This window comes from Periplaneta americana, chromosome 11 (assembly GCF_040183065.1).
Source record: "Periplaneta americana isolate PAMFEO1 chromosome 11, P.americana_PAMFEO1_priV1, whole genome shotgun sequence".
Classification (NCBI taxonomy): domain Eukaryota; kingdom Metazoa; phylum Arthropoda; class Insecta; order Blattodea; family Blattidae; genus Periplaneta; species Periplaneta americana.
Window position 1 is genome coordinate 15,492,744 of NC_091127.1, and position 22,091 is coordinate 15,514,834.

The window sequence follows — 22,091 nt, forward strand, 5'->3', positions numbered from 1 at the left end:
TGTGGCCGGAAAAGGAAGACTTCACCTGCGGATGATCGTTTAATTGTCAGGAAAAGTAAATTAAATCCTAGACTAACTGCTGTCGACTTAACCCGCGAGTTAATGGCTACCACTGGGGCGAATATTCACGTCACAACAGTGCGGCGTAGGCTTTTGGAAGCTGGACGAAGGACTCGTAAGCCTATGAAGAAGCAACTGCTAACCCCTGTTATGTGCAAAAACGCTTAATGTGGGCAAAATTACATCAACACTGGACAGTGAATGACTGGAAGAATGTACTTTTTTCCGATGAGTCTCATTTCGAGGTCCACGGCCACCGTGTTTCTTACGTACGGAAAGGATCCGAAAAAGTAACAGCAGCTCATCTCCGACAAGCACCCAAATACCCCCCTAAAGTAATGTTTTGGGGTTGTTTTACACATGAAGGGCCTGGAGCATTAATACCTATCAAGGGAATGATGAATTCTGACAAATATATTCACTTATTGGTAACCAGAATCGTACCCCAGCTGCAAAAATCATTTCCGGATGGCAGAGGTATGGCACCATGCCATACGTCTCGAAAAACTACAGAATTCTTCAACAAGAAGAATATTCAGGTACTCCCCTGGCCAGGCAACTTACCCGACATCAACCCCATTGAGAACTTGTGGTCGATTTGCAAAAGAAGAATGCAAAAAATGGATTGTTCTACAAAGGAGAAGATGATTTCTGCCCTCATTGGTGTATGGTTTCGCGATGAAGAAATGAAGAATATTTGTGGGAAATTATTGGAAACCTGCCAAATCGTCTCAGAGCTGTTATTAGGAACAAGGGAGACCACATAGATTACTGAGGTAAGTCTTAGATCCTTTTTTTATCCCGTTTGAGTGTTTTGCATAAGTAATTACGTTGTTCAGATTAATTTGCACGCTACTGTACATGTTTTGGGGATGTTCGGCTAGGCCGAGAGCCTGGTCGCCGCGTTGCGGTTTCTCTACAGTGCATTCACCCGGTATGAATCGCTAAACATCGAGACCGTTACAAACATATCCTCACTGCCTGATTCCATCCAAATGTCCGTCTCGGAGGCGGGTATTCGCACACTCATAGCCAGCGACGTGGTTGACCAGTGAGGGGTCGAATCGTTTGTCCCGGGGAGCTTCTCTTCAGAGCGCTCTGGTAACATTCCCGCCGAACACTCTAACTTGGGCTTTAACAGTTCTTCCATCTGATGCATGTTGGCTGTCTCCATACTTTCTTCTCTCTCCTATAAAATTATTCATTGATGTTAACAATATCAAATGAAACAGAATGTAGAGAATAGAATGTATGGTTAATATCCCCCACATGTTACCAGAACTGCATGTAATAATTGAATCGCCCCATGTAGAAAGGACTTCAGTCCCTTACACCTAGTTTTAAGAAAATTAAAATAAAAACCTTCTGTAGACTATATTACGAGTTCAAAGCTTATGAAAAAAATCACGGTTGTTTATTGACCTAGCAAGAATGGCCTTACAGACTTTGAAGTTTCTTAAATGACCAAAAAAAAATTGTTTTATGTGCTGGACTGAAGCCCTTTCTGCATGGAGCGATTATTATTGCATTCTAGCGTATTTAAGGTACTCATCTACCCTCAATTTTTTGTTTTCCTTAAAACTTTTTTTTTTATTTTCGTCATCTGAAATCTTGAACTTTCTAGTTTTCAAAAACATATCAGTTTTGTCTCTATGATGTTTGCTTAATTAATTATCTCAGTTTTTATTGACCGGAAGCACGCTTTCTTTAAACCGGAAATGGAGTTCTGCAAGTGTCAATGCGTCACATTCTGTTAATGTTATATATTTTTCGTGTAATAACAATTAGAATTTGGCCTGGCGGTATAGTTTGATTGTATTATTTTTCATAGTCAGGAAGCTGTATGTTTGGTTACATTTTTTTCATGTTCAGTTTTATAGCATTTTACAACATTAATGTTAACACAAAATGTACTTAGATTTGAGATATTTCATCATTCTTGCACCAAAATGAAGCTGATTAACGTAGCTAAGTACCAAACTAAAACAGTGTCCTATTGCTTAAGAAAGTTAATTTAAAACTCCAAGATCTCAAATTTTTATTTTTATGTTTGAAATTTTCAGAAAATAAAATGACGTTTTTCCTTAATGCGATAAGATGTATATATATATATATATATATATATATATATATATATATATATATAATTATTATTATTTATTCACACTGCAAATGGGTAAATACCCAGTGGCAGTGGTAACTAATTACACTCAATGGCATTTAATAATAAACACAATTAATAAATACATTTAATAATAAATTGATAATAATGCTAATAATAAGCGAGAGAGAGAGAGAGAGAAATAAATAGTCCGGCCTTAATTAAGGATGACCACGAGGATCCGGAAATTAATAGCAAATAAATATAAATAATAATAACAATAATATAATAATAATATTAACACGGAGCATCCTAAATTAAATGAAGCACGATCACTTAAAATGACATTTAAAGTAATTCTAATTTGTGTCTTAACCCTAAGTTCGAACTAAAACCCACGAGTATGATATGTCCATACCTGCACAAGTACCTTTCAGCACTACACTTATTTCGCTGTCAACTCACTCACTGCACTGGAACTACGACACATTTCACTGATTCTATCCTGATTTCACTAACACTTCAAAAAACATTTCATTGTTCAAATACTTTACTCTACCACTATAAACTATGAAACTTTACTGACACAAACACACTTCACTGATACAACACACTTCTTCACTGATACTACACTTCAAATAACAAAACATCAATTACACCCTTTACATAGTGTGTAAAATATACTGCCTTTTAGTAAAGTCCTTAAGTCTATTTTAGATAAGATGGGAGGAAAGCTGTTTTCACAACTTATTCTGAGTTCTTTTAGGAGTAAGACAGTGAAAGAAATTTTGTTTTAACATAAAAACTGTAGGCCAAGGAATGAAACAAACAAATTTTAGTTTTCGTTTTAAAAATTGTTCTCCTGGCCTCCCAAAAATATTTGAGGGGTATATTTTGTGTGAAAATCCTTAATTATGTGTCAAGTAATCAGGGAAAAATGAATTTTTAAAATATGGATAAAAACTAATTTTTTCTCCCAATGGTAGATAAATAGTACTTTAATCAGTTTGGAGATCGAATCCAAGATACAACTATTTTGAGAACAAATAGATAGAAAAAAGTATAAACCGTAAAGTTGTTGATGTATTCGTTGTATACAGAGTGTTTTATAATTGGACGGAGTTACGGAATAATAGAACAACCGACAATTTAAAAAAAAAAGAAAGAGAGATATTTGCACAAATCTGTTGATGGCAGGCTAATTTAACTCGGAAAGAATCAAGGATGCGATATCTGAATTTTGCTGCTATTTATAAGCAAAAATTCGTTTATTGCATAAAATTCATTTATTTATTTTGCTCTGAAATATTAATTCAACTGCTGGTCACTTATTAAAAATCGGTCAGCCTTTTTTAGTATTATTTGTGCTATTTTTTGTAATAGTATGAATGTTATAATACTTCTTGCATAAAAAAATTTTATAAAAAAAAACAGATTTATTTCAATGGCCAATATCTCGAAACAGATGTTTGGCGCTTGGTCTCTTATTGCGTAACTCCGTCCAATTACAAGTACAAACTGCAGGGGTGAGTAGTGGACAATGAACCAAGGCAAAAAGTCCTAACCAGCTGTTTCCGAAATTCATGGATTTTTATTACGTCTCATCAGTATAGGTCCTCTGGGGTAACATAACATCCGATATGAACTGAAGGAACAGAGCGTTTAACATGTGCTCATATGAAGAGGAGGATATAATTGCTATTCAACCAATGGCAGAGGCATCATTCCACGCTTATCTTGAAATTGGTAGGCAGTAGAACGCTTCAGACCGCCCAGCTTCAAAACAGGACGCCTGCCATTGGTTGAATAGCAGTTATCCTTTTCTCTCTTTCTGCCGGCAATGTTTATATCGCCTGTCAGACATTATGGAACGAAGTATAGTTTGCCGCGGCACATTGGTTGGAAATGGCTGATTTAGACTAAATTTTACTGCGTTTGGGATTGTTACATCTTTAGAATACACTTTTTTATTAATATCGTTCAAATTTTGTAACGTGTGGTTTGATAAGTAAACGGTTCCATACGTGAATGCATTTCAATCCAAGTACACTTTTGCTTAATCATTTTCTAATATTTTAAATATATTATGTTTTTCTCTTATCATTATAATTATCACCATAATCACTTCTACTAATCCAACGTACCTTTGTTGTGTCAGTTTCAACTTTCGACTCATGTATAGCAAGTTCTCTACCCAACTTCATGGAATGATCCAACTCCTTTTTAGGATATCTGGCATCTGCAACCGAGATACGAAGCCAAACGCCTTGGTTAGCATGCTATTGACACAAATTCATAGCAGCGTATAGCATTGTATATGCGTATATTGATACTAATATAATAATTGGGGGAAGGATCTCTACAAACCAGCACTGCAACCTTGTCGATCTTTTCTGCTAATGAGGCAGTAGAGCAAGTGGACATCTTCAAATATTTGGGGTGTACTATAAGCTGTAACAAGAGCTGCTGCCAGGAAGTTAAATGAATGATAGCAATGGCAAAGGAAGCTTTTAATAGAAAAAGGAGCATCTTCTGCGGACCTCTGAGAAAAGAACCAAGGAAGAGATTAGTAAAGTGTTTTGTGTGGAGTGTGACATATGGGGCAGAAACATGACATTACGACGAAGTAAAGACAAGCGAATGGAAGCATTTGAAATGTGGATATGGAGCATATGAAGTGGACAGACAGAATAAGAAATGAAGCTGTGTTGGAAAGAGTGGATGAAGAAAGAATAATGCTGAAACTGATCGGAAAAAGGATAATGAATTGGTTGGGTCACTGGCTGAGAAGAAACTGCCTACTGAAGGATTCACTGGAAGGAATGGTGAACGGGAGAAGAGTTCGGGGTAGAAGAAGATACCAGATGATAGACGACATTAAGATATATGGATCATATGCGGAGACAAAGATAGATTTCAAAAAGGCATATGACTCGGTTAAGAGAGAAGTTTTATATGATATTCTTATTGAATTTGGTATTCCCAAGAAACTAGTCCGATTAATTAAAATGTGTCTCAGTGAAACATACAGCAGAGTTCGTATAGGTCAGATTCTGACAGATGCGTTTCCAATTCACTGCGGGCTAAAGCAAGGAGATGCACTATCACCTCTACTTTTTAACTTTGCTCTAGAATATGCCATTAGGAAAGTTCCGGATAACAGACAGGGTTTGGAATTGAACGGGTTACATCAGCTGCTGTCTATGCGGATGACGTGAATATGTTAGGAGAAAATCCACAAACGATTAGGGAAAACACGGGAATTTTACTGGAAGCAAGTAAAGAGATAGGTTTGGAAGTAAATCCCGAAAAGACAAAGTATATGATTATGTCTCGTGACGAGAATATTGTACGAAATGGAAATATAAAAATTGGAAATTTATCTTTTGAAGAGGTGGAGAAGTTCAAATATCTGGGAGCAACAGTAACAAATATAAATGATACTCGGGAGGAAATTAAACACAGAATAAATATGGGAAATGCCTGTTATTATTCGGTTGAGAAGCTTTGATCATCCAGTCTGCTGTCAAAAAATCTTAAAGTTAGAATTTATAAAACAGTTATATTACCGGTTGTTCTGTATGGTTGTGAAACTTGGACTCTCACTTTGAGAGAGGAACATGGGTTAAGGGTGTTTGAGAATAAGGTGCTTAGGAAAATGTTTGGGGCTAAGCGGGATGACGTTACAGGAGAATGGAGAAAGTTACACAACACAAAACTGAACGCATTGTATTCTTCACCTGACATAATTAGGAACATTAAATCCAAACGATTGAGATGGGCAGGGCATGTAGCACGTATGGGCGAATCCAGAAATGCATATAGAGTGTTAGTTGGGAGGCCGGAGGGAAAAAAACCTTTAGGGAGGCCGAGACGTAGATGGGAAGATATTAAAATGGATTTGAGGGAGGTGGGATATGATGATAGTGACTGGATTAATCTTGCTCAGGATAGGGACCAATGGCGGGCTCATGTGAGGGAGGCAATGAATCTCGGGTTCCTTAGAAAGCAGTAAGTAAGTATGCGGAGACAAAGAGGCGGAAAATAGGAAAGACTGGAGAATGCTGGGTTTGCAGTGAAAGACTGTCCTCAGACAGAAAACTATGAATAATGGTATGTTTCTATTTAGGAACTCTGTAATCTCAGATTTGTTTCTAAATGCAGAGATGTATCATTTTCATTGTGAGCTTCAGTACCGATGTCCAGCGAGATGGCTTAACGAACAGTGGCTTGTAGTTACCAATTTTGGAGCGTTGCATGCGAGGAATGATGCGTTGCGTAGGAACGCGATCTGGTATCGGAGTCCCCGGCAGGCGTATGGGGGGTGGGAACCCGTAGTCCCCGACGCAGTAGTAAACGTGTCGAGAGCGATCCACAGGATTGCGGACCACTCTAAGCTCGCGGTCCACCTTCTGAACCATGACATCCAGCGAGTCCTGTGTCAGCAACCCCGAGCACAGCATGCGCCGTAATGTCTGCAACACCAACAACTCTGCATTATATTTATATGTAGACACACTTTTAAGGGGAGAGGATGGTATTTTATAAAACTTTTTATACTCGACCATGCCGAAATGTAGTAATTAAATGTAGTAGCAGTCCTTTAATGCATGTCATTAAAGTACACCTATTCATTAAAATTCAGGTTTTCGATTATTCTCGGATATGCAATCGAAAGACAACTATCGAAAGGTCACGGAGGCTGGAAATCCAATACTGTCGCAGAAGGATATGTTCTGTTACTATAATAATTAGCGTTAATTGTAAATAATATTCAAATAAATTCAATTTGTCATCTCGTTTTTCAATGTCGAATTCAATTTCAAGGTTATATCAAGACTAATGTTTATCTTACTCTCTAGATTATATATCAAGGTCGTCGACGTTAGTTTTCCGGAAAAAATCAATACTTTCGTCTGCGCACATCTCACAATTCATGAGGTAGGCTATTCCACTCACTCACATAACAATAACAAGAATACTTATGAATAATTTCAAGTTAGAAATATGGTCGAGCATAAAAAGTCGTATGAAACTTGCCTATAATGGTAATTAAGACGCTCGTATGAAAATTATGAAACGAGCGCAAGCGAGTTTCATAAACATCCTCGCGTCTTAATTACTACCATTATAGGTTCGTTGCATAATGTACTATTTCCTATTTGGTGTAAAATATTAATTTTTTATATGTAGAGAGCTCATAGCTGTAGCAACTCAACCAAAAATAAATATTTTGAAAAAAAAAAATTATTTGGGGGCCCAAATTTGAAAAAAATACCCAATGCAGGATTGTACTAAAACCGATATATCTAAACTGTTTTTAAAGATAGATTCAAACGGTTTTTGCAATGTATTTGCAAAACCATGTTCTACAAACTATCTGTAACAGAATTTTTATGTTAGTCCCTACGTTTGTAAAATAAACAATTAAAGTTTAATAATTTTTTTTATTTTCTTTCTTGCAAACAAACGGACGTAATTTTAAAATTAAATAAATTAACAAAATTCTGTTATAGAGAAGTTTCCTAACAGTCTAAAGAATGTGTGTTCTAAGTTTCATGCATGTATCTTTAATAGTTCAGAAATTATATCCATTTTTGTCTGGCAATGTAGCAAAAAAAATGAAGTTACTGGAAACCGATAAAAGTGGATTTAAAAATCCATAGCGCAGGAAGTTTAAAAATGACGATTCAACATCCGATAAGGACACAAATACCCACAAAGTGTTATGCAATGCATTCCACAAATATCAAACTGTATTTTAAGGGGAAAAAATTTGAAAATTCATTTACCGGAAACAACAATAAAAGTTGTCGAGTGATTTAAAAATCCATAACGCAGGAAGTTTAATAATGGCGACTCAACATGCGGTAAGGGCACAAATACCCACAAAATGTTATGCTATGCATTCCACACATATCACAGGGTATTTTAAAGACAATTTTTTTTTTAATTCACTCATTTTTCACCAAAAAATACCACCCTCTCCCCTTAAAGGGGGTCATAATTGGAAGTATGGGAATATGTCTCCTCTAGAAAATACTTCCAATCTCATTACCCAATTTTTACTTGTTCAGTTAGGCCTATCACTAGGGGGCGGATGTTGATGACCTACAAATTTATTTAAAATGATCAATAAAATGCCCTTAAAATAATGGAAAAATTACATGAAATTAGAAGAAAATGACATTGATACATTATTCACCGTACTAGACCACAACTTCTTAAAAATTAATCACCTTGATTCAATGACTGCCCTGCAAATGTCGGAGAGAGGAGGCAACTTCCAGGAATTTGACTAAGATGAAGAAAAAGAGCATGCAACAAAATGAAAGTTCTAAGGGAAAACTATAGATTTTAATTAGGGTTTACAATATGTTTAAATCAGGGGAGGTCCATGTCAGTGCCTTCATTCTCCGCCTCCTCCTCCTTCCGTTCTTCACTTTTGTTACCAGACCTTCCAGATGGGAAGTGTAAATGACAAAAATTGTGGGCACAGCGTGCATTCTTGCAATATTTTGTGATAAAATACTGTCTACTGTAGTACGTACATTCCTTCCGAACCATATTGGGGACACAACGTCCTGTTGTCCAGGAAACTATGGAAGTTTCCCCCCTTCGAAACATGAAGTCTAAAGACACCCTCGTACCAACGAAAGAACAGTAGCGGTCAAAGCCCTCTCTTAAACTAAGCTGTTGTCAAGCATTTTATATTCGGCCTACTTCTGTTGTACGAGGTGAAGCCAGCGAATAGGGATTATAAAGAATGGACACTGAGCGAATTTTCCTGTGTTTTTTGTTTCTCTGTGCGCCAGCGTTTAGTTCTACTTTCAAGCGCTAGAGATTAGTGTAATCGAGCATAGGCTAAGATAATAATTGAAAATAGAGTTGAGACACAGGATTCAAACATCGCCTACATATATAGACAGAATCCCAGCGAAGATCGCCAGCGATGTTCGTTCGACGAAGATCGTCGTAGCCAAACCGTAGCTTTAAAATAATATAATACATTATAAAATTATGTATAAAATTCGTTTAATATTTGTATATAATATAATATAGCTATATGGTTTTACTTCTCATAAGAGTTTTCTTTTTCCATGTTCAGTGCTATCAAATCATAACATATTTTAATTGTTGTTGGGGTCAACGTCTCAACTCTCATTATAAAGGAACTCTAGAGTCTAGACATTACAGTTAATGACGGATTTATTATTTTATGGATCCAATTTATTTTATTAGAGTACATAATGTACCTAGATGTATTAATTATATGTGTTATATTTCCGCTGTGTCGACTGCTAGCTGGTGTGATGTCAGCGCCAACTCTAGAGAGAAAGCAGAATCTCACGCTTTAGCTGGCTTGAAGGTCATTGAAATCAGTCCGGCTACATCAAAGGTACCGACGCGAAGTGTCCATTCTTTATAATCCTTATTCGCTGGCGAAGCCTTCAGTGAAATGAGGGTTGGACTTCAGAGTTTTATCCAAACTATAAAACTCAAACTTCACTGTTATTCACTTATTCAGTAGATACTAGTAGGGTCTACTACTGATCTGTTTGCTTAGAAAAAGATTTAACAGGCCTATATGTAAAGAAGGAAGTAAAATGCATTCAAAATGATCTAAAAGTCCTTCATAATATTAAAAATGACCCAAAAAAATGCCGAAAAAATGTAAAAATTACCTCTTAGTTCAAAAAAGTCAAGAAATGCAAAAAATCAATATAAGAAATTATTTTTTTTAGGTTGATATTAACATAGAAAGGATTTCTATATGAATAAACATCGTCCTAATGTGAAAAATAAGATTACTTTTCATCAACATCCGCCCCCTAGTTATCACTATTCCAACAGCTAGAAATGTATTGTATTCCCAGAAAATATGTTGTTGTTTTCTAATGCCAGGCGTTTGACAATAAAGTCATTTGACCTCTTGCACTCCAATATTTTTCAAAGATATTATCATGGCCAGCCAATGAAGCACAGATTTTGAGGTGTTCCGAATCCATTTCTTGGTTTGAGTTGCACAATGGGCAGTTAAGGGACTGATACATTCCAATTCTATGCAGGTGTTTGGCCAAACAGTCATGGCCTGTTGCCAATCTAAATGCAGCTACAGACGATTTCCATGGTAAGTCGGGAACTAACTGTATTTTGATGCAGAGAGTTCCATTTTTTCCCTTGGGATTGTGTTATCAAATTTTGTTTGTTGAAGTCTAATAATAAATCTTTTCACAGAGTAATACGTAGATTTAGCAACAGGTCTGTAAGTAGCAGTGCTGCCCTTCTTTGCTAAAGCATCCGCATTCTAGTTTCCCAGGATTCCACAGTGGGATGGTATTCATTGGAATACAATTCTTTTATTGAGTGATATTAATTGAGAGAGCATTTTAGTTATTTCTGCTGTTTGAGATGAAGGTGTGTGTTTAGAGACTATTGATAGAACAGCTGCTTTGGAGTCTGACAATATAACTGCTTTCCTAAATTTATTGATATGGCTTAGTAGATTCCTGAGACTTTCACTTATTGCAATGATTTCTCCATCAAAACTTGTTGTTCCATATCCAGGAGATCTATAAAGTGAGAAGAGACAGCACGTAACACCTGCACTGGCACCTTGTTCTCTGGAGATCAAGGATCTGTCGGTGTATAAATGAAGCCAGTTTTGTGGAGGGTACCTAATATTAATTGTCTCTAAAGACAATTGTTTTAGTATTTCAGTGTTTACTTCTGATTTCAGTATTTCTTCTGTTAAATTTAGATTATATTCTATATTTAATAGAGTTAAAGGGTTTGGTTTAATTTGTAAGTTTTCTTTGAAATTCGAGATATTGATTTTATGTTTTAATTCTTGAACAATGAATATGAAACTTTTTTCAGTTTTCAATCTACAGAGAGGACTGTATGAATGCCAATTGTTTCCTGGTAATCTGATAAGTTTTTCATATTGAATCAGTGCTTTTTCTTCTATTGTCATTTTGATGCTGTTAATATTAGTGAGGAATCTCATAGAATCTATTGGAGTTGTTTTGATTCCACCAGTAATGAGTCTGAGAGCTTGGTTTTGAACATATTCTATGTCGTTTATGAAAGGTGAAGTAATTAAAATTTCTCCGCAGTATGTCAGCACTGGCTGTATAAACATTTTGTATGTAGTGTTCAAAGTATTCCTAGAGCATCTCCATTTCTTTCCTGCTAGTCTTTTCAGAAGGGAGAATCTTTTACGAGCTTTTTCAGAAATGTATTTCAAATGGTTGCTCCATGTTAACTTACTATCGAAAATAACTCCAAGATATTTGGATTCATAAGTCCTAGAAAGGTGTTGGCCATTGTTGGATATTGAATTCTCTTTCTTTTTTACCGAGTGAAAATATTTGGTAGTTACTTTTGCTTAAATTGAGTGTCATCAAATTTGATGTATTCCATTCATGTAGTTGATTTAGAGCTTTAAGAGCAGAATTTTGAATTTTGTCTCTATGTCTGTAAGTCCACAAAACTATATCATCTGCAAATAGTGCTGTTTTCATGTTTGATTCCTCTAATAGTGAGGGTAAGTCATTTATATAAATATTGAATAAAGTTGTGGTGAGGACAGCGCCGTGAGGTAGACCTCGATATGTTTGTCTGTAACTAGAAAGTGAGTTATTGAATTTAGTGGCAATGAATCTTTGACTAAGGAATTCTGATATCTATCTGAACATATTGCTGGAGATACCTAATTTCTGGAGTTTTAGTAATAATTTATTTCTCCGAACAGAGTCATATGCTAAAGTTAAAACACAGTTCTGATTTGCTATCACATGTGTGAGGTCTACATAACGGACGCATAATGCGTACAGTTGCGTACTGAAAAATTCACTCACTCACCCAAGCAGTCTCAGCGCCCAGGTTGTTGCCCCAGAGATAAAGCGTGGTGAGTCTGAAAGGCTTCCTGATCACGTGCAGGAGAGCTCCCACTCCGGCGTCCGTCAGCTGGTTGGACGCCAGATCCAGCATTTGCAAGCGCGAACTAGGCAACCCGCGCCCCAAGTTTCTGTGGAAAAGACAATAATATATTAGTCAAATGTATTCAATCAGGAATTTATTTTTTCGGTTTAAAATTATTTTTGGTGAACATTTGTCAATTCTAACAGTTATCTTTTAACAGATTCATGTCTGTGGTAGTATAGATTCAAGCTACAATAAATAAATTCGTTATCAGCATTCCGGAGAAGGCCTACATCTAAATTAGAACAGGAATGAGACAACATTTTGCGGTCATTCAGAAACTGAGCAATATCAATATTAATAAAAAATCTCGAACACTATTTCCGAAATTAAGGAATCCTTTTATTTCATATACGAGTACGGAGTGAATATGTCATTAGGAAAGTTCAGGATAACACAGAGGGTTTGGAATTGAACGGGTTACTTCAGCTTCTTGTCTATGCGGATGACGTGAATATGTTAGGAGAAAATCCACAAACTATTAGGGGAAACGCAGAAATTCTACTTGAAGCAAGTAAGGGTATAGGGTTGGAAGTAAATCCCGAAAAGACTAAGTATATGATTATGTCTCGTGATCAGAATATTGTACGAAATGGAAATATAAAAGTTGGAGATTTATCCTTCGAAGAGGTGGAAAAATTCAGGTATCTTGGAGCAACAGTAACAAATATAAATGACACTCGGGAAGAAATTAAACGCAGAATAAATATGGGAAATGCCTATTATTATTCGGTTGAGAAGATTTTGTCATCTAGTCTGCTGTCAAAAAATCTGAAAGAATTTATAAAACAGTTATATTACCGGTTGTTCTGTATGGCTGTGAAACTTGGACTCTCACTTTGAGAGAGGAACAGAGATTGAGGGTTTTTGAGAATAAGGTTCTTAGGAAAATATTTGGGGCTAAGAGGGATGAAGTTACAGGAGAATGGAGAAAGTTACACAACTCAGAGCTGCACACATTGTATCCTTCACCTGACATAATTAGGAACATTAAATCCAGACGTTTGAGATGGGCAGGGCATGTAGCACGTATGGGCCAATCCAGAAATGCATGTAGAGTGTTAGTTGGGAGCCCGGAGGGAAAAAGACCTTTAGGGAGGCCGAGACGTAGATGGAAGGATAATATTAAAATGGATTTGAGGGAGGTGGGATATGATGGTAGAGACTGGATTAATCTTGCTCAGGATAGGGACCGATGGCGGGCTTATGTGAGGGCGGCAATGAACCTCCGAGTTCCTTAAAAGCCAATAAGTAACGAGTACGGAGTGTTTGGAAAATAGGAGTCAAAACAGCACTGCAGAATAGATGACATGGGTCATTCCATTGTTACGGGTGTGACAAAATACAGGTTCTTTAGTACATATAAATTAGTTTGGACCTTCACCAGATTGTCACAGAATGGTTTATAATTTTGTAGCAATAGTGGTCTTTATACTCTTCCACCTTGGAAAGTTTCAGTTTCAGTATATTTATCAAAGACGAGAATTTTTTTTTTCTTCATTTTGTTACTAGTGTGACAAAATTACCTCCACTAATTGTTTGTCTTTCAGGACATAGTTCTGTTCCTCTTGGTAAATGAAACCCTTAAATCAATTTTTATATATTATTAAACCATCTGTTCTAAGAAGGGCTCTGTATTTAGTGTTTTTACACCTTCTGGCATAGTGATAATTTTTTTCAAACTGTTGAAAGTGTTGCGGGTGTGATGTTACGTGTGTGACAAAATGGGAAAGTATAACATTATAATTGTACGGTGTTATAAACACATGAATTACTCTAATAAGTATAGAGTATCATACAGGATACATAATTATTCTATAATTACAAGATACATATCACAAACATAATTACTTTGTAACTAAAACAATTTACACAAATCAACTCTCATTATTTAACACATTCAACTTTTTAGATTTAGCTAATCACAATAACGAGAAATCTGAAAGTTCTGTTGCTAGATCCAAACCAAATACATTATATTCCAAGAGATAAGGTACACAATCTCAGTAGTATTATAAATTATATATGATTAAAACAGAAATTTACGATGATAAATTAAATTGTTAAGGAATATGATCTATAAATGTATTGTCTCACCCATTTTAGTACACTTATTTCACGATTTATACAGAAAAGTTCTTATTAAAATTTGTAGAGCATATCTTTAACTTCATCTTCCTCAAGTTTGAGGAATATACAGTCAACTGCATTTTCTGTTACGGGTGTGACATTAAATAAGGACATATATTCAAGACTACTTTGAAATTAATATTTTAATTTCTTGCGTTGAAAAATAGTGTTTTTTACGTAGTCATACTATCTGGTAACATGTGGCTTTAGCATGATTCACCTGCAGTAATGGGGGGGGGGTCAAATTCAGGGCTGTCGACTGTGAGACAATTTAAATATAAATTATTCTTCTCCCATTACCCTCGTTTCAAAGGCAAGTTATGAAAGTACGAAAAGAACATTATTGAAATAATTACCATTTACATTTTCCCCATTAATTTACTTTTAAAATGATATACAACACTATACATTATAAAAAATAATTATTTGCCTTCTCATGGGTCACTTCAAATGGAAGGATGACCCACATGATACCGATTAATTTAAGTATAGAAACAGTGGCGGTGCGTCAATAAGAGCACAAGAGCACGTGAACACCTTGTTTCCATTAATACACGACTAGTTTTATTATTTTGATACCGTATTGACGTAGTGGGGATGTATAATATCAAAATCGAGTATTTTAAACTTCCCGCATCTTGCATAAACTTCTTATGTAAACTTGGCAACATCCGTTCACGTACAAGCCGTGCTCTTTTCAAGAAGGTTACAGGAATTTCACGCATGCGCGGGAGAAAATTGTCTTTCGCTGGCCGCTTATGACTCGTCAAGAGCACAAAGCGTTAAGTGAACAGTGAATCTATCCTACAGATGTCAGGTGCATCGATGCCTATCGTTCACGTGTTATATCTCGAGGAGGAAATTTAATAGCCTATGGGTGTCAGCATCTCACTGTCAGAACCTTTACTTTATGTGGGTGGGTGTACAGTGCTACTACGAGAGTGTAGTTTGTGAATTACTATACTATAGCATAGTTTGGCTTTCAAACACGTGCTGGCTGAATGTGATGGTGGTATGAATTTAAATATCAGTATGTGGTGTATATTATTTAAGAATAATATTTACTGGCATGTATTCACAGTAATCAATCTATGCGAATGGGATTACAGTACTGGTATAGTCTATAGTGTATCAGTGTGTTGTGAATAAAAATATATTGCTGAACACACGGTTTTGTAAATAACGGCACTGTGGTATGTATTAATTTTTAACAAACGTAAACAGTGAATTCTGTTCAAGTAATTTTGAACAGTAAAAAACTGGGTAAAATGGCTTACCAGGAAAAATTGAAAATAAAAAGACTGGGTTTCATTATTATTATTATTATTATTATTATTATTATTATTATTATTATTATTATTATTACATGTTGTTTTGAATTTACATACGGTTTTTTCGGTAGTGAAATATTTGAATCATGGTATTTCATATTAGGCTAAACGTACGATTTCAAACTCTCTTCGATTTTGGAACACAAAATTGTGAACACACGCAATATTTTATCACGAGCCGCCACTGTATAGAAACTAACACTACGATCACTCGTTACGGAGACATTGTGGTATCTGTCTCTTAAACAGGACACATTGTCGAAATACCAAAAAATGTTGATGTGTAAGTTAAGAATATTCACTCAAAAGAGCTTCAGCTTTCCAAAGTTAGAATTCAAACTTCAACATCAATGTTATCGCTAGGAATGTCAAGGCACCATCATCCCAAAAATTGAAGGCTTTTATTAAAGTTTAAATTTGGAAAAGGCCATATTTTCAAGTAAAGAGCAAATATGGAAAGGGGTGACAACAATGAAAATATTGATGTTGGCGACAGTCGCCTCAGCCAGGATCCCGTCTTTTGCTAACACAAATTCGAGACATAGTCTAAACAGTCTTGCAATTTATTGCAACTGTAGACCTAATTATAGTGTTCTACGAGTTACAAAGCTAACTCACGTCGCACCAAGGTCTCTGATGTTGTTATGGCCGAGTAGCAATGCACGCAATTGCGGTTTAGTTCGCAAGTACTCCGCCAGAAGCGCTGCCGCATCACTTCCCAGATTGTTGCAGGTCAGGTCGAGGAGGAGCAACGATCGGTTGTGTAATAATCCCATCATCATCAGCTCCATGTCGGAGTCATTGAAGTTGAATTTCTGCAGATGAAGCTCCTTAAGACTGCAATTATACTGCAAGAAATATATATTATATTGTGAAAAGTACTTCACATACGCCTTTTATTTATTTATTTATTTATTTATTTATTTATTTATTTATTTATTTATTTATTTATTTATTTAGTTATTTATTTGAGTTAGTGCAATAACAACTAATGTCAAAATAACGTAATGTTGGGAATGAGTGATTTAAATTTGATCACAATATTTTAGTGTTAATAATTCTAAAATTATTTTTCTCTGAAAGCTGACATTCTGCACTATTAATACTGATTACTAGACTTCGTGGAATTACCACGAGAATCGTAAGGTTTACTACGCACGCGGTATAGACTGTATGAGAAAGGGGCGTGCAACGGATGGAGTATGCCTCTAATGTAAACACTGAACAGTATACTGCGGTTACAATAAAACCTGTATCCTGCATTCAAGAAATATAATGAATGATCATTGAAGTAGGAAACGTCTAAACATGTAAATACACAATTATTTTATAGTGAGATATATTAACTCTTAAAATTTAATGTAATATACTCACATCATCCTTGAATATGTGCATTGCAGTGAAGAGTTACGTACATTTTGAGCGACTGCAAAGTGAACCTCCTCCGATGGTCACTCAAACAGTTTTTATATTGGGAAAATGTACGTTCAACAACACACGATGAAATAGGTGCATATTTGAAGAACGGAAAGTCACTACGTTTTAGTACACCAACTTCAGACGTCTTGTCGTGACCTGATGGTACATCATTTACAATACGAAGTTGTGAATAGGCAGAATTTTTAGCAATAACGTTTCTCAACTTACATTTCACTTTTTCTGAGATTAGTGAATTGTTATTTTGGATAACGGTTTGTGATACTTTATACACTATATTAAGAGCTTATGAGAGTTGTAATTTAGACGATTCTAACAGGATGATGCTTTTGGACACGATTTTAAAATTAGAATCAATGAACAGAATATCTTCCAATAGCTGTTCAGAAGGCAATGATTTTACAGCTGCAACAGCGGAACTGTCTGTACTATCCAATGCATCAATTACCTCCATTATTTTGCCGTAATGTTCTGTATAATAATTAACAGCATCCAACCACGTTCCCCAACGGGCCAAGACTGGCTGCGGAGGTAAGAGTATTCCAGAGGCAATTATTTGGAACAGCAACACTCTCATTGTAGTATGTTTGATTGAATTCTTGTCTGCACTGAACAAATGTTAAGCTTTGACTATTCCAACCACAGTAATGCAAAAACAAGTGCTTACATAGGTATACATTAGCTGTAGCTGCTCTATCTATTTGGACCGGTCACAACTCTTAACATGAGCTGCTTATACTGCGAGACCGGACGGTCGCTCACCTCCTCTATACTACCGTACATCGGCAACCTGATTGCATGCTGCGTGTGGCAATTTAACGAAGTCTACTGATTACAAATATCACTAATTCTGTAATTTAAACTACCCATCGCACTAAAGCCCTTCGAGCTTTTATTGACTTCGGTTGTGCTTGCAATTAATTGTTTTGTAGTAAGTGTAAGACATTGGTTGTTATCAGAGCATACTGCAGTAAATATCATCTCTTTTTTTTCATTATTTTTTATTATACTTACATGTAATTAGAGGCATTTAATTAATTTCTGAGAAATGCACTACTCATGTTGAGTCGAATGATTGAATAACTTATGTCTGGATTCTGCTAAATCTAAATTAACTTTCTTGATATTTTAATACGGTATGCCATTCCTCGTGACACTACCATGAGAATATCACAACCTGAGTAGACAAGAAAAATGTTGGATTCAGATTGTAATATACCATATGTCTAAGACAAACGAGATCGAAGACAACTCGCATGGAGTTAGACCATGTCGACATATTCTGATTGTTAGAGCATGTTATATTCAATTCTACATTGGCTGTCTTTCACTTTTGCTGTGACGAGTTCAAAGGTTCGAACCGTGAATGATTACCGACGGCAGGATTCGAGCTTTTATAGCTACTGCTGTAGAACATTCTGATCCAAATGATGTTTGGATCGATTACGCATTTAAGTTTTAAAATAGTATTAACTAGGATCTTTTAAAATCAGAGATCTAAATTGGATAGTGCGAAAGGAAGCGCAGGAGGTCAAATTCTCTCTGGCAGTCGAAACACTAGCAAAGAGCCATGAACTACCTCGAGAAATCATTCGCGGCACACTGGTTGAAAATGGCTGATCTAGTGCTTTATACTCGATAAAATATCGATGATTCCCAGTCAATATTGCTTATTTACCTATCAAAAGTTTTAAAACAAGATTTTATATTTGGTTATCTATTTTTTTTTTACTCTGGTGGAGAGTTTACAAACACAAACTCCAATGAAATTGTATTTAATTAATAAATTTAATTACATTTTCTTAGTTTTCATAGTAGCTTAATTTTTCAGTGACGAGTGTATTACTTGTATGTTTAATGGCGGCCTGATAAATTGAATTGAAATGAATTGAATTAGTCTCAGAAGACTTTCGCTTCATCAGGCTATTTTCTGTACCCACATTTCAAGTAGAACTTGAAGGAATGATGAAACCCGAGATGTGATTTATATAAAAAAAAATCTGCATTTTTTTTTTCAGTGTCACAAAAAAGCGTCTTGTTCCTGCCAATAAACCCATTGAGTTACAATTGAATTTTATTGAAAAATTAACAGGAGTCAATAAAAGTTTATCACCTTTTCTGTAGTGGGCTAATAACATAACCACTTCCTGGTACAATATTTACATCTTCAGTTTATAAAATGACTTGGCATTAAACTTAGTACCTGTAACATGAGTCCGATGCTCTCCGCCAAGTGAGAACCTTCCATTTGGTGCATGTTGTTAGAGGGCAGCGGGCGGCTTAAATCCAGGAGCTGCAGCGTGCCATTCCCGCCGCGGTCAGAACGCAGAGCTGTCGTCAAGTATGAAAGTCCCGACGCGGTCTGATCCGTTTCCCCCACATCCAGGTGTTGCAAGGAGGAGTTGCATCCCAGCAGTAGAGCCAAGTACTTACCACCCTGTGCATGTCCTAAACTTCAAATATTTTTAAACTTATCGAACGCTATCTAGTGTAAGCCTATTTCTCTAAATATTTACACTTCTGCTGATGTCATTTCGATTGGATTTTCGATAGATTAAAAAAAATCCAATTTATCAGTCTGTTAATATGGCGTCAGTCAATGTATATATGAACTGCTAAAAAATACTGGTGATAGGGAATAAATTACTGAGCAAAAAATTCTAATACAGCAACTGGACAGCTTCCATTACATGGGGTGTACTATAAACAGTAACATGAGCTCCTGCCAGGAAGTCAAAAAGAGGATAACAGTGGCCAAGGAAGCTTTTAATAGAAAAAGGAGCATCTTCTGCGGACCTCTGGACTTTACTAATAGACGGTAATTATACACAGTATGTAAAGGGTGTAAATGATATTTTGTTATTGAAGTGTTGTATTAGTGAAGAATTATGTTGTGTCAGTGAAGTGTGTTGTGTAAGTGAAACGTGTTCCTGTCAATGAAGCTTTATAGTTTATAGTGGCAGTGGAAAGTATTTGAACAGTGAAATGTTTTTGAAGTGTTAGTGAAATCAGGATAGAATCAGTGAAATGTGTCGTAGTTCCAGTGCAGTGAATGAGTTGACAGCGAAATGACTGTAATGTGGAAAGGTACTTGTGCAGATATGAACATATCATACTCGTAGGTTTTAGTTCGAACTTAGGTTTAAGATACAAATTAGATTTATTTTAAATGTTATTTTAAGTGATCGTGCTTCATTTAATTTAGGATATTCCCTATTATTATTATTATTATTATTATTATTATTATTATTAATTATTGGTATTATTATTAACTGTATTTTTAATTAATACGTTTATTATTGTCATTATTGAGTGTAATTAGTTACCACTACCACCGGGTATATACCCATTGCAGTGTGAATAAATACACATACATACATAAAAAATAACTAAGGAAGAGACTAGTGAAGTGCTTTGTATGTAGTGTGGCATTGTATGGGGCAGAAACGTGGACATTACGACGAAGTGAAGAGAAGCGACTAGAAGCATTTGAAATGCGGATATGGAGAAGAATGGGGCGTGTGAAGTGGACAGACAGAATAAGAAATAAAGCTATGTTGGAAAGAGTGGATGAAGAACGAATGATGCTGAAACTGATCAGGAAGAGAAAAAGGAATTAGTTGGGTCACTGGCTGAGAAGAAACTATCTACTGAAGGATGCACTGGAAGGAATGGTGAAAGGGAGAAGAGTTCGGGGCAGAAGAAGATATCAGATGATAGACGACATTAAGACATATGGATCATATGAGGAGACAAAGAGGAAGGCAGAAAAGAGGAAAGACTGGAGAAAGCTGGGTTTACAGTGAAAAACCTGTCCTTGGGCAGAATATTAAATGAAATGAACATTTTTCTTTAACTTTTGTGGTTTCCCTAGATAAAAATGTTACCTGTGAGTCTAATGTTTTTGAAAATGATAGTAGACCGTCGTTATTTACTTAGGTTTGCCACGTACATTGCAAATCTGGTGACATATGTTTACAAATCAGAATACTCTGTTGTCTCTCTGTGGTGGTGGTGGTGGTGGTGGTGGTGGTGGTGGTGGTGGTGGTGGTGGTGGTGGTGGTGGTGGTGGTGGTGGTGGTGGTAGCGTGTGTTGGACGGAATGTCATTGACCATGTTCACATTTACTCGAACAGTAAATGTCACACTACTATCAATCCTAAAAACATGATATTGTAGAAATTAAAAACAAAAATAGAAGGAAAAAAAAATTTCACTACACATCATGTTCAGTAGATCGAGATATACAGTATGTATAATTTTAGCAGTTTGTATCGTTTATACCATGTATAGTCCCGCTGTGGATAATTCTAGAACAGCTCGGATTTCTGTGGCGCTTTTGGATATATAGACCTATAGGCCTATATTCGAGAGTAAACTTTCAATTTGAAATATTATCAAGATTAAGTTGTTTTATATAGCATTTGCCAGTACAGGTCGTAAGTATTGTATTGGACCAAAAGATCGTTTTATTTAGTAATATTACCTATGGTTTTGGAAAAAAAAATACAACTTAATTTAATCATTCTGTATATAGTGAAAGAATCATACATCTGGGCAGTTCCCACTGGAGGAAAGTTTTTTTTTTTCTTCCTTCAAGTAACTAAATAATGATCTGTAAAGCAGGCGTAGATGGGATGTGATTGTAGAGACTGGATTAATCTTGCTCAGGATAGGGACCGATGGCGGGCTTATGTGAGGGTGGCAATGAACCTGCGGTTTCCTTAAAAGTCATGAGTATGTAAAGCAGGCATACTCAAAAATTCGCCAGTCGGAGAGCTTTGGTATTCGTACATACAAAAAATGTCTCTCTTATGGTCGCCATTGAGGTCAAGAGGTGGAAAACTGTTTGCAGATTGGGGAAGAGAAGGGGGCAAACATCTTAACAAAGACCAAAAGGTCAGGGAGGAATCGTTTTTATTAGCACATGGAAAAGCTATAAACGAGGCTACTAAATCCTTCATGCTATGTAAACTCACCTCTGAGCCAATTTTGTTACCGTTGATTCTTAGAGAACGTAGGGTGAGTTTATCTTCCAGTTCTGC

General features: G+C 36.0%; 1 protein-coding gene across 1 annotated transcript; it reads right to left on the reverse strand.

Annotated features, from left to right (window-relative positions):
- Positions 1–976: 976 nt before the first annotated feature.
- On the reverse strand, positions 977–21,162 carry LOC138708680 (leucine-rich repeat-containing protein 34-like). The gene is made up of 7 exons (XM_069838767.1): positions 21,026–21,162; positions 19,250–19,499; positions 16,228–16,457; positions 12,029–12,194; positions 6,402–6,636; positions 4,306–4,400; positions 977–1,249 (listed from the first exon to the last, which is right to left on the reverse strand). Exons 1-7 carry the CDS (start codon positions 21,160–21,162, stop codon positions 977–979), a joined length of 1,386 nt encoding a protein of 461 aa, XP_069694868.1.
- Between the last annotated feature and the right edge of the window lie 929 nt (positions 21,163–22,091).